This window comes from Canis lupus, chromosome 2 (assembly GCF_011100685.1).
Source record: "Canis lupus familiaris isolate Mischka breed German Shepherd chromosome 2, alternate assembly UU_Cfam_GSD_1.0, whole genome shotgun sequence".
Lineage (NCBI taxonomy): Eukaryota > Metazoa > Chordata > Mammalia > Carnivora > Canidae > Canis > Canis lupus.
The window spans coordinates 81,222,962-81,235,642 of NC_049223.1; the positions used below are offsets into that span (position 1 = coordinate 81,222,962).

Consider the following 12,681-nt stretch of genomic DNA (forward strand, 5'->3'; position numbering starts at 1 on the left):
AAAGGAAATCGATCTATTTATAGATCTGTACAATGGAAGTTAAGTCCATCAAAACAATCAGAAAGCAAACACCTCCATTTTCCATATTTAGCATTAAAAAGGCTTGGCTAGGGATCCCTGGGTGGCGCAGCGGTTTGGCGCCTGCCTTTGGCCCAGGGCGCGATCCTGGAGACCCGGGATCGAATCCCACATCGGGCTCCCGGTGCATGGAGCCTGTTCCTCCCTCTGCCTGTGTCTCTGCCGCGCTCTCTCTCTCTCTGTGACTATCATAAATAAATAAAAAATTAAAAAAAAAAAAAAAAAAGGCTTGGCTAGGGCAGCCCAGGTGGCTCAGCAGTTTAGTGCCGCCTTCAGCCCAGGGCCTGATCCTGGAAACCCAGAATTGAGTCCCATGTCAGGCCCCCTGCATGTAGCCTGCTTCTCCCTCTGCCTGGGTCTCTGCACCCCACCCCCTCTCTGTGTCTCTCATGAATAAATAAATAAAATCTTAAAAAAAAAAAAAAAAAGGCTTAGCTAGCTAATACGATCCCAAAGACAGAAGGTTGTAGGCAGCTTATTGCCCCCAAAATAAACTATATAGCAATCTAGAAAGGAATGTGCTTCAAAAATATAGGGTCTTCCAGCTGATGGTGGGAATGGAAAAAGATACCTACTAATACATACAGCCTCCCAACAGATACATACATGTATACATATATGATTATATATGTGTACACACACATATGTGTGTGTGTATATATATATTCATTGGGGTGTACTCCCCAAAGCACACACTGCCAAACATTTATTCCATGCTGCTCAACAGTCCCAAAACTGCATTAAAAGGGGAATGAGGGATCCCTGGGTGGCGCAGCGGTTCGGAGCCTGCCTTTGGCCCAGGGCGCGATCCTGGAGACCCGGGATCGATTCCCACGTCGGGCTCCCGGTGCATGGAGCCTGCTTCTCCCTCTGCCTGTGTCTCTGCCTCTCTCTCTCTGTGTGTGACTATCATAAATAAATAAAAATTTTAAAATAAAAAAAAAATAAAAGGGGAATGAGCAAATGCTTTTCTTCTAGAAAGTAATAGTATTTGAGGGAGCTATTCAAAATACAGGGAGACTCTGTGTACTTTAAATCTAAGTTTTCTCCAGGATTGCAGACATACTAATATGCTTGGTATTCTCTTTTTTCCCTCAACCCTTCTCCCTCCAAGTAGGTAACTTTTTAAAGAACTCTGATACCTGGGATCCCTGGGTGGCTCAGCGGTTTAGCACCTGCCTTCGGCCCAGGGCGTGATCCTGGAGTCACAGGATCAAGTGCCACATCAGGCTCCCTGCATGGAGCCTGCTTCTCCCTCTGCCTGTGTCTCTGCCCCCCTCTCTCTCTCTTTCTCTGTGTCTCTCATGAATAAATAAAATCTTAAAAAAAAAAAAAGAAAAAAGAAAGAACTCTGATACCTGACAATTGTATCCATAAAAATAAAAAAAAATTTCTATGAAAAAAAAAGGAACTTAAGATACCAATATTTCAAGAATAGTCAGTCATAGAGTCAATGAAACCATTAGATGGCTTCTATTCAATTTCATCACAAGTAAGAGTTGCAAATTTCAAGATAAAAACTTTTTTTAATAATTGGAAATAGAGCAATGACTACATTTTATTTACAATACTGATTTTCAACAAGATAGTCTTCCTACTGAAATCTAAGATAATTTCAGCTACCTAAAAAAGTAAAAATGAGGGCAGCCTGGGTGGCTGGTTCAGTGGTTTAGTGCCACCTTCGGCCTAGGGTGTGATCCTGGAGACCCGGGATCAAGTCCCATGTTGGCTCCCTGAATGAAGCCTGCTTTCTCCCTCTGCCTGTGTCTCTGCCTCTCTCTGTGTGTCTCTCATGAATAAATAAAATCTTAAAAATGAAAAAAGTAAAAATGAGGCAGAAGTGCAAAATAATAAACGAGGCTAATCAGCTATGTAAAATGCATTAAAATAAGGGCGCCTGGGTGACTCAGTTAAGCAACTGCCTTCAGCTCAGGGCTCAGGTCATGATCCCAGGGTCTTGGGTTTAAACCCCATCAGGCTCCCTGCTTAGCAGGGGGTCTGCTTTTCCCTCTTCCTCTGCCCCTCCCACTACTCATGCTCCCTCTCAAATAAAATCTTTAAGAATATATAAAATTTTTAAATGCATTAAAATGGTATTTTACTTAAGCTTAAAATAAGCGTGCAAATATTTTCATTTTACATGGAAGGGGCAAAAAATAAAGAAACATCCCTTCTAAGAATATTTATTTTCCTTGACTTTAGCTTCTTAAAGGCTTAGATAAACCTTTACTGTTCCTCCTTGAAAGTCCTCTGGATGCTCCCAAAACATATACGTTATCCCCAAATCAATAAACATCTATGGTTTATTTTCACATTTTAGTTAGCATAGTTTGTTTCAATCGTTTCTGTGCAAGGGCATCTTCTCGATTGAGGATGCCGTGGACATCCTTTGAGGACACACTCAAAGAACAAAAAAAAAAAATCTCTTCAATTTAAGGGATTCATCTCAAACTGACAGATATAAACAGCAGCAAAGAGGAAAAAGTTGGTATTATGCAATAAAACCAACTTAATTTCTACTCTCACTTCAATCCTATGCAGCTACAAACAGAAGAGCTGGGAAAAGAAATGTTTCTAAACATCAATTTCCCAAATACAGTTTTATTTGTTGTATCATTTTTTCCTGAAATTTAAAGGCATTACTTTTAGTGGTAGTGACTTTCTTCTGTTTAAAAAAAGGAATACAGGGGATCCTTGAGTGGCTCAGCAGTTTAGCACCTGCCTTTGGCCCAGGGCATGATCCTGGAGACCCGGGATTGAGTCCCACCACATCAGGCTCCCTGTATGGAGCCTGCTTCTCCCTCTGCCTGTGTCTCTGCCCCCCTGCCCCATGTCTCTCATGAATGAATAAATAAAATCTTTTTAAAAATTAATACAAACTATTTTTGTGCCTCTAAATATATCTAAGAATAATCACAGTGCAACAAAACCAAATTTTATCTCTAAATCCAGAAATTATCTGCCTATTTCTTATAGCTAAGAGATCATGTTTGACGATTAAAAACTCAGACAATTGTGTTATGATTAGACGTTACAATAATCACCAACAAACTAATTATTAATTCCCTTATGCTTAAAAAAACTGACTTTTGGAGAACCTGGCTCCTTCAGTGGAGCATGTGACTCTTGATCCTCAGGGTCATGAGTTTGAGCCCCATGTTGGGTGTAGAGGTTACTTAAAATCTTTAAAAAATAAGAAACAACTGACTTTTACTTAAAATATTTATTAAAACTACTTCCATATCTGATAGCTTCCAGCACATTATATATAAGCATAGAAAACTGTATAGTCAGGTAATGAGTGTTCCTTCCCCAAATCAACATTCTCAATAAGCATTACTTGTAAAATAAGAGAAATGGAAGGTACACTGTCATTATGATACATAAAATGCCACCAATCTCAATGTACTCCCTTCTCACCTTATCCACTTCATTCATAATCTTTCACAAGCCTGCAAGACGACAGCAATTTTGGAAATTCCTACATGAACCTGAAAGAAAGTTCCCCTTAAAGTCTCCTTACTTAAATAAGTAACTGCAAACCTCCTCATGAAACCATAGACAAAAAAGGTATGTGAATAAAAATCCCCCTCTAGGGATCCCTGGGTGGCAGGTACAAATTTTTTTTTTTTTTTAAGTACAATTCAGATAAAATCATATTAAATGGTCTATCAGGAAAAAATGAGTAGGGTTACAGACAACTTTGAGTAAATTTACTCAAAATATATAAAAGAAATATAGGATCCCTGGGTGGCGCAGCAGTTTGGCGCCTGCCTTTGGCCCAGGGCGCGATCCTGGAGACCCGGGATCGAATCCCACGTCGGGCTCCTGGTGCATGGAGCCTGCTTCTCCCTCTGCCTATGTCTCTGTCTCTCTCTCTTTCTCTCTGTATGACTATAATAAATAAATAAATAATTTTATAAAAAATAAAAATAAAAGAAATATAGAAACAAGTTCTACAAATAATACTAGCAATAGTAGTATTTTTCAGGACATCTGGGTGGCTTAACGGTTAAGCCTTCGGCTCAGGGCGTGATCCTGGAGTCCCAGGATCAAGTCCCACATCGGGCTCCCTGCATGGAGCCTGCTTCTCCCTCTGCCTATGTTTCTGCCTCTCTCTCTGTCTCTCATGAATAAATAAATAAAATCTTTTTTTAAAAAAAGTATTTTTCATTTTCCTTTCAAGAAGTAAATTATTCCTATTGCAAAGCTAAAACATTAAACAAGAGAGGGGCTTTAGCATAAATCACACTATATCTGGCACCTGGGTGGCTTGGTCAGTTGAGCATCTGCCTTTGGCTCAGGTTATGATCCTAGGGTCCTGGGACCGAGTCCCACCTGCAGAGCTGGGAGGAGCCTGCTTCTTTCTGCCCTTCTGCCTCTGCCTGCCACTCCCCCTGCTTGTACATGCGCTCTCTCTCAAATAAGTAAATAAACAAACAAATAAATAAATAAAATCCTTAATTAAAAAAATCACATATCTTAATACAGCATCAGTGTTGAAAAGTCTTGAAGTGTTGCTTGAAGTTCCATATGCATTTCTTGTTACTTTAAATAAATATCACAAAGTCTATTTCAAATGTCAGTTTTCCTGCCCTGGAAGTAAGAAAAAAGAGTGCCTGTCTACTGTCTCTCTGTCCCCAAGCTTCTTCCTTAAATCTTCCAACTATGAGGGCGCCTGTCTGGCTCAGTTGGTACAGCATGTGACTCTTGATCTCAGGGTCATGAGTTCAAGTCTCACATTGGGCAGAGCCTACTTTAAAAATATCTTCCAACTATGACAATATAAGAGAAATCCTAGTAATATAATAACTATAACAAAAAAATGTGAAAATTTCATCAAATGTTTTTTAAATCACTTTATTCTAATTTTAAAAATCTATTAAAAAGCTTGCTCTAAAAAAAAAAAAAAAAAGGCTTGCTCTAAACTCTGATTTAATCAGGGTGCCTGGGTGGCTCAGTTAGTTGAGTCCAACTCTTGATTTAGGATCAGGTCATGATCTCACGGTTGTGAGATCCAGACCTGCATTGGGCTCCATGCTTAGTGGAGAGTCCACTTGAGATTCTCTCTCCTTCTCCTTCGGCCCCTCTCCCCACTTGCATGTGCGCTCTCTCTCTCAAAAAAAAAATCTAATTTATTCAAAACAAGTAACTAAGCCTGATTTAATACCACATGACTTACCAAAAGTCACAAGGATACAATGTCACTCACTTCAGTTATTTTCATGTAGTTATCTTCGCTTATTACTACATTCACTTTGCTTCCACCTAATGACCAGTTTTGTGATTAGAAAGAATAAAACTCTGTAGTTACCTGACATATTAAGACAGACAAACTAACAGGGTTCAGAAAAACAAAAAGGAAAAGGCTGTCCATAGCCCAAAAAACTTTTAAGGGAGGAGATGGGGCTGTTTTTGGAAAGCTGGAAAGATGCACTAAAAAAATAAAAATAAAAATAAAAAAAAAAAGAAAGATGCACTAGCCATAGACACTCAAGGTTAATATAATTGCATTAGCTTTTAATTAGACACATGCAGTTTTGTTTTGACTTAGCCATTGTAAATGTTTAAGCTAGTTCTATTCTTGGGGCACCTGGCTGACTCAGCCAGAGGAACATATGACTTTTGATCTCCATGTCAGAGTTCAAGCCCCACACTGGATGTAGAGATTACTAATAAGTAATAATAAACTTAAAAAATATAATAAAAATAAATAAATAAAATAAACTAGTTCTTTTCTTGGGTTCCATACAACCTATCTTATTCCATACATTTGGTGCACACAAAAAAAGAGTACTACTTGGATGGCTGGGGGGACACCTGGGTGGCTCAATGGTTGAGCAAGTGCCTTTGGCTCAGGGCATGATCCCGGGGTCCTGGGATTGAGTTCCACATCAGGTTCCCCATGGAGAGCCTACTTTGCCCTCTGCCTATGTCTCTACCTCTCTGTGTGTCTCTCATGAATAGATAAGATCTTTTTAAAAAATAATGAAAAAAAAATAGATGGCTGAATGTAAACTCAAAAGTTAACTTTAGGCTAAAAAGAGATTCAGAGGAATAACCTATTGAATAGGAGGGTAGAGGATAAGGACAGATTTAGGTTTATCCAAATCTCAATTCTCTCTCTTTACTTTTTCATCCATTTTTCCCCAGTCAGTAACCTCTATAGGGTATATAATAAGGACTAACTGCCAGGATACCTTTTCAGCAATCTGGTGAAGTCTATGTACCACTTTTCAGAATAAGATTTCTAAATGCATAAAGTAAAATAAATAGGAATAAAAGGGAAAACAATGATATTGACAGTTATTAAAATATTTAAATTTTTGTGATATAGTAGTGTTTTCATTAATATTAAAATACAATACTTAACACTGAGTTTAATAACTACTTCCCAGTAATGAGGGCTAGAAGCCCCAGTTTGAGATATCTACAACTGTAATAAATTACCTGTGGATTTATTTTTTTTTTAAGATTTTATTTATTTATTCATGAGAGACAGACAGAGAGAGAGAGAGAGAGATCGATCCTGGGTCTCCAGGATCAGGCCCTGGGCTGAAGGCAGCGCTAAACCGCTAAACCGCTGAGCCGCCCAGGCTGCCCTACCTGTGGATTTAAATTGTTAACAAAGTAACTCATACAGTTAATACTACTGTTTTTTGTTGCCTCCTTTCAAAATGGGAGGCAAGGGACGCCTGGGCCAAAATGGGAGGCAAGGGACGCCTGGGCCGCTCAGTGGCATGATCTTGGAGTCCTGGGATCGAGTTCCACATCGAGCTCCCTGCATGGAGCCTGCTTCTCCCTCTGCCTGTGTCTCTGCCTCTCTCTGTGTGTCTCTCATGAATAAATAAATAAAATCTTAAAAAAAAAAAAAAAGGGAGAAAATACTTAATCTCAGTTACAGGTTACTAGCGAAAAGTTGTGATTTTCCCCATCCAATTTCAGGGGGCCTATCAGGGACCCAGACAGCCCAATCATCTTTGGTTGTGATCAAAGTAAACAACAGAGAAACAAAGCACAGTCAAAAACTAAGATATGAGTAAAGTTAATGTTAAATTTAATAAATTCCTCAATTTCTTTAACCTATATTACAGAAAATTCATTAACATGACAGGAAAAAGAAACCCAATGATAGGAAACTACAGGCATAAAGTATGTTCAACTTCAATCAGGACTTTTGAAATAAATACATTTGTGGAATTCATGTACCTAAAAATTTTCTGTTGAAAGGAAAGAGCAACCTATAGCACCACAGAGCTGCACACAGGAAAGTTTATACCATTAAGTCTCAGTACTCACTAGTTAAATACTGAGAACAGTTACCCAGAAACTGTAGGTGTGTCATTTATAAAGAGTTCACAACCAGACTGCTATCAATCCCATGTTTACTCATTGGAAATGTACTACTAGGAATCTATTCAGCAAAGCTCCAACAATTAAGGGGGGTGGAGGGTGATTAACTTCCCAGTCAGTCATGCAGACAGAATACAAGCTTGTTTCTATAGCTAGAACCAAGCTGTATTTTATCTACTATAAGATGCTAATTTGAAATACTTTTAAAGAACTTGGAAGGTCATAGTTTCACAGTCATAAAGTTTTAAAGATTACAAAAAAAAGGAAAAAAAAAAAACTTATTTGCTCCAAAAGGAAATTAAACATTCAGAATCTACATAACATCTCAAAATATTACACTCTGAAGTCAACATAATAGTAAAGGAAAAGAGGACATCTGATAAAAGGAAGGCTGAACACCTAGGGATAAAGATATGCTCTGCACACCATGAGATTTTATTTCCCGTACTTGCTTCAGTCACATATAATGACCAAATCTTTTAGCTATTTACATGAATTTTGCTTTATCCACTGTGTTAAGAATCTAAGTATCTAAGTATTTCAACTATTTATTGAACATGTACTTTGAGAAAGACAATATGCTAGGCTCTATGGTGTACACAAAGGAAGACCTGGTCCTATTCTTACAGAATAGCATTGAAAGGCCCATCACTCAGTCCCATCTCCAGAAAGTTCATTGCTTCACACAAATCAACATAATCTGATTATTAACATAATGTCTCTCCCACGTGTCCCAAGTTAGGCTTTCTCAGAGTCCAAGACCTCCTTCTCCAAGCTACTGAAATAGCCTCCTCACCACAATTTGTCTTTCCTAGTCTAAATCACCAGCTGCCTTTCTGAAGTAGAAGATCTCAAACTATCTCCCTTCTCAAAATCTTTCAACCACTCATCTCTGCATAAAGAACCAAACTCAAAATTATCATGGTGAAGTCATTCTAAATTATGTGCTGTTCACAAAACATTCTTCCATTTGTATGTATGTCTTCAGGTTGTTCCTTCAGCCTAGCTGAAAACTTAGGTCTTCTTGTTATAGTCCTACATAACAGCCTTCATAATCCTAAATCACAAAAACTTCCAGTCCTAAATATGAATCAGGTAGCTGACAGAAGAGGAAACATCTTCAAAAACTGCAATTTAGTCCCCATGTACATTTTCAAAGCTATCCTATCTTTGTGACAGTTATTTTTCTGACTGTAAATATTCAGAAGCATACAGCTGTTCCTTTAGATTACATAAACAGGGATTAGCTCCATCAAATTCATCAGATGGCCTCTGGGTTCCAGCTTTTGAGCCTACAATGCTAATGTTTCTCCAACTCCAACATTTCCACAACTGGTTGCCTTTTCGATAAAATATTCACAATGGAATGCTATTGCATCCCATTATTAGTGAGATAGGTTTAGGGAAAAGACTAAAACTTGAGTATCTTAATTCTATGTAGGAGAAAGTAGGACATGACAAGATGTTATATTTAACTTACAGAGTTCAAACAAATCTTGTCAATCATTTATCTCAACAATATACCAAATAAAATCACGAGAAGTTAAGGGTTTTCATCCATGTCACAGAAATGCCACACTGGAGCCAGAACTTAATTTTCCCCAACTACATGATCATTTACTTTTCTTACATGATAATTCTAAGCAGGAAATACTAAAGAAAAATAATCTGGGTATTTCAACCAGGTCAAAAATTTATATCCTGTAAATTTATTTATTCATGAAAGACAGAGAGAGCGGCAGAGACATAGGCAGAGGGAGAAGCAGGCTCCTCGTAGGAAGCCTGATGTGGGACTCAATCCCGGACCGGGATCACTCCCTGAGCCAAAGGCAGACACTCAACTGCTGAGCCACTCAGGGGTCCCTATATCCTGTCAATTTAAAATACATACCACCTAAATATAAAACTAGAATATCTAGGATAAATAGATTGAATAACAATAACTGGAAATGAGGAATGGTTAAAGACTATCAACAACTGAAGCAGTAATAATACAGCTAGAATTATTAAAGGCAGCATTTATTTTATATAGGTATCAAGCTAAGCACTTTAAATACATTTTTTCATTTTAATTTTCTCAATAACTTTAAAGCATGATTTTTTAAAAAGATGAGAAAGCTGAGGCATAGACAGCTTAAGTAACTTGTCCAAGATTATAAAATGAGTAAGCTATATGGTCTACCTAGATTTGTGATAAACTTCTAAGCTGTTTCCTTTTAAAATTATCTTCAGGTTATTATTTTCATCTTTAGAATAACAATCCTTTGTAAAAAAGAAATTCCCAACTAATGAAATTGGCTCACTCAGCCTTAGTGAACAGCTAAGTTACAACTTGCATTTAAAGAAAGCTTTTCTACTTGAGTTTATAAATTGGCTATCACCTTGATGCTAAAATCAGTTAAAATGTATCCATAAGTTGATTTAGTCATTGATAATAAATCTCAACATATTTCATCAATACATCTTTAACCCAATAGCTTTTATGAATTTTCAACCAAAATAATAGAAATAAATTAGCATTACACACCCAAGAAATTAAAAACTTTAAAGAAATACCACATTTTCAGCGGCACAGGATTTACTTCATTCAACTAAAGTTACTGTTTTTCTGCCTCTTTTGGCCATTTTAATAATGAGCATCCGGAGCACAAAACAGTATTTGCAAATTGCTTAGCTTTAGGTACTTGACAGAATGGTGAATTCCATGGCCACCAGCTAATCAAAGCTTCTTCACTCATTATATACATGACGCAAGATTACTTTAAAAAATATTACTATGCTATAAATCGTTATCACTGATCGCTGAAAATTTGTGACAATTTATTCAACAGCTCATCTGTTATAACAAAAGGCTGTTAACCTACCTGTCACTGCTGGTACTACTGCTGCTGCTGATTGAATCACTACTGGAGGATCTACTCCTAGAGCCGCTGCCGCTAGGGGACCTTGTGGGTCTAGACGCTTGGCTAGCCAGCCTCTGAGGAGACTGATTTCTAGATTGGGATGAATGTGGTGACCGACTCCTGCTGTGCTGGTAATTCCGCTCTGGCCTTCTGCCTCGTACCTCCCGGGTAATATCATCCCTGTAGATATCCCTGTGTACCACACTGGGCAGTGTAAACTGCTCCCGAGCCCTAGGTTCGTATCGGGGGTCATGAGCATCAAAACGGTTTGGACTTCGACTCCGAGAAGTATAATAGAGCCCATGTTGTAAAGTCCGCTCGCGAGGATCTCTATAGTAATCCTGATCGTAATGTCTTGTCCGATCAAATCCTCCCGTCCCCCGTTCATGGTGTCCATAGGCACTATGTTCATAAGCACGCTCCCTGTTATCTGAAGCCCTGCATTTAGGAGGGGGGGAAAAATATTTAATCAATCAGAAAAGGGCAAGCAAAACTAAAAGCAAGTCATGCAAACATTCATTTCAGCATTGTCTGTCTTTGCAACTGGTCATTTTCTAAACAGCATTAACCTACTTAGTAAGCAAACACTACCAAGCTTAACATTTTACTTAACTCCAAAGATTATTTTCATAGCTGAGCAATCATTGTGTATATTGGGCTTTCATGACTAGTGTTCTGGAAGTCAGATGATCTTTTTATTAGGGATTTTCTGGCTTATATACAGAAACACACATATACCATCTCCTTTTCATTTGTAGTTTATGAAACAAGAAGGGACTGTCATTTTAATATCAAAGTTTTCTATACTTACATCTGATTAAAATATGCACCAGATTTTTACTTAACACATTTATCTTAGGCAAAATTTCCATGACACATTTTAACACAGACATGAAAGCCCTATTGCAATGTATGTCCCAGCAGTAAGAGGGCATTTTCAAAGAAGCCCAGAAAAAAATTTTTTTTTTTTTTGCCAGAAAAAAATTTTAAGTGTAACTTTTTCTCATTAACTTTCGACTTCTTAGGTAATTATAAAAACTATCAGATTATGTAAACTGCTGTGCCCAAACAATCATATTTAATAATAGAAATGGAATCTTAAAAGAAAAACAAAGAAAACCACTTAGGTTATACTGGGTTGACACATGCTATTCTATGGTAAATTTAATTAAGGAATAAAGATTATTTTATTTCCTGGTACTATCAAATTCCACATAGTTTTTAAAAGGCCTATTTTATGATTCCACTTATTAATGTTTATACTTAATATTTACAGAAAATATGTTCTCTTAGATTTTAGCTAAACTCAAATTGCCTCTGATGAAATTAGCCAACTTTGGGAACTGTAAGATGTTCGAAGGCTGTTACTAGTAATGCTTAATCTAAAAACACATTTCTGTAGGATGTAAATAACTGCCAACCTACAGTTACAAAAAAATTGTTGCATATTCAATTATAGACATGCATTTATGTGTTAATATTTAAAAAACAATTCTATTCCTATAAGAAATCTTATTTTCTACTCTTATAGGATACCAGAACTCATTTCCTGAGTTCCTAAAAGATCATTTCATCACTTGAATCTCAATTTGAGATTGAGTTTCTTCTCAATCTTTTCTTTAGATCCAATCTTCTATCAAAAGATTAGGAAATCGTCAAAGATACAGAAGAATTAGAATCTCTCCAGTGAAGAATATGTGGCAAAAATCTTACAACTAAGATGTATGTCCCCAATACATACATAGATCCAAGTCTCTCCACTAATCTTCATTTTTACCTACCATTTCACTTAGTAGCAACCATACCTTCCTAGGATGTTTTTGCTTTTTGTTGCTGTGATGTAAGGCAACTGGCATGGCAAAAAAGTCAGTAATCTCTTTCCTACTTAAATTGTATTAAATAACTTTCTCCTTTCTAAATTTGCTACATTTCTGGTATTTGGATAGATATTTCAATTTCTAACAAACAACAGGGTTTCCTTTGAGATTTAAGAGAAAATTTCACAAATAATTCAATTAGCACCCTATCAAATGTTAATTGGTAAAAAGCTGCTATTAATAACAAGCAACAGGCAATAGTTCTAGGAGAATTACTGCTATAGCTGATATTTTATAAATATGCAAAGTTCTTATCCATTAGGAAGATACAGAAGGCAGGCACAAGAGCTAGCAGAGCTGAAATCTAATAGCTATTCTTTGATTCATCTATTAGTACTAAATACTTCTAGAGTTAGTGGGGGGAAAAAAGAGTTTGACTTGGGTTAGGAGAGGGGCTAATATACACAGGTCAGGACATACCAACCTTTTCCAAGTGTGGAAACACGACCTATAATCCCAATTAAATCTAG

The 12,681-nt window shown here is 37.2% G+C and overlaps 1 protein-coding gene across 3 annotated transcripts in view; it reads right to left on the minus strand.

The window, feature by feature from the left end:
* Nucleotides 1–12,681, minus strand: part of SPEN (spen family transcriptional repressor) — a 94,571-nt gene that overhangs the window by 55,621 nt on the left and 26,269 nt on the right. For 2 of the 3 annotated variants that reach the window (XM_038531893.1, XM_038531892.1), the window contains exon 3: nt 10,296–10,772. The exons of the other annotated variant lie outside the window; for it this stretch is intronic. In XM_038531893.1, the coding sequence (XP_038387821.1) occupies nt 10,296–10,772 (477 nt within the window). The remainder of the gene's footprint in view (nt 1–10,295; nt 10,773–12,681) is intronic. 3 annotated transcript variants of the gene reach the window in all.